This window comes from Trachymyrmex septentrionalis, unplaced genomic scaffold (genome assembly GCF_001594115.1).
Source record: "Trachymyrmex septentrionalis isolate Tsep2-gDNA-1 unplaced genomic scaffold, Tsep1.0 scaffold73, whole genome shotgun sequence".
NCBI lineage: Eukaryota > Metazoa > Arthropoda > Insecta > Hymenoptera > Formicidae > Trachymyrmex > Trachymyrmex septentrionalis.
Window position 1 is genome coordinate 1,830,524 of NW_017305916.1, and position 693 is coordinate 1,831,216.

The 693-nt window shown below is 26.1% G+C and overlaps 1 protein-coding gene across 2 annotated transcripts in view; it reads left to right on the forward strand.

Moving 5' to 3' along the window:
- Nucleotides 1-693, forward strand: part of LOC108753919 (xaa-Pro aminopeptidase 1-like) — a 35,861-nt gene that overhangs the window by 29,979 nt on the left and 5,189 nt on the right. Inside the window, exon 1 of one of the 2 annotated variants that reach the window (XM_018495907.1) lies at nucleotides 189-361. The exons of the other annotated variant lie outside the window; for it this stretch is intronic. Within the exon in view, the coding sequence (XP_018351409.1) occupies nucleotides 206-361 (156 nt within the window). The 5' untranslated portion in view covers nucleotides 189-205. Of the gene's footprint in view, nucleotides 1-188; nucleotides 362-693 lie in introns of those variants that run through there. 2 annotated transcript variants of the gene reach the window in all.

Sequence of the window (693 nt, forward strand, 5' to 3'; positions counted from 1 at the left end):
CGAAGAAATTGGGGAACATCGATTTAAGTTTAAATATTTAACTTTATCATATTTTAATGTTCATTAAATATAAAAATTCTTTTTCAAATTATTACAATTAATATTACTAGCCTTTGGCTATTATATTAATATCTATTAATTTATTATTCTTTTATTAATAAAACAAATTGTTTTTATATAGAGCGAAGCTGTGGATCCACACGATATGAGAAGAGAATTTCTTACTGGATTCCACGGAAGTGCTGGAATAGCTATAGTCACTATTGACAAGGCAGTACTTTGGACTGATGGTCGATATCATGTTCAAGCAAATCATCAGCTGGATTGCAACTGGATTTTAATGAAGCGAGGTGAACATGACGTGCGTAAATTAATTTAAATATTTTCATTATTTCCGTATCAAAGTCCTTATTTTACATTAAATTTGCAAGCTTATCAATCACTGATTATTTATGTATACTATATATATATATATATGTACACATATATATTTATATAATATTCTCTCTCTCCCCTCCCTCGTCATTAATAGAATAATCTGTTGCGACAATAGATTTATACACTTTTCTTGTCATAAATTCATTGTCAATGCTTTCACTCTTAATTATTATATTATACATAACAGCTATTTATATGACTTAAATAATTAAAATTCAAATGTAATAATAAAATTCATAATAATAACAGTTTGGT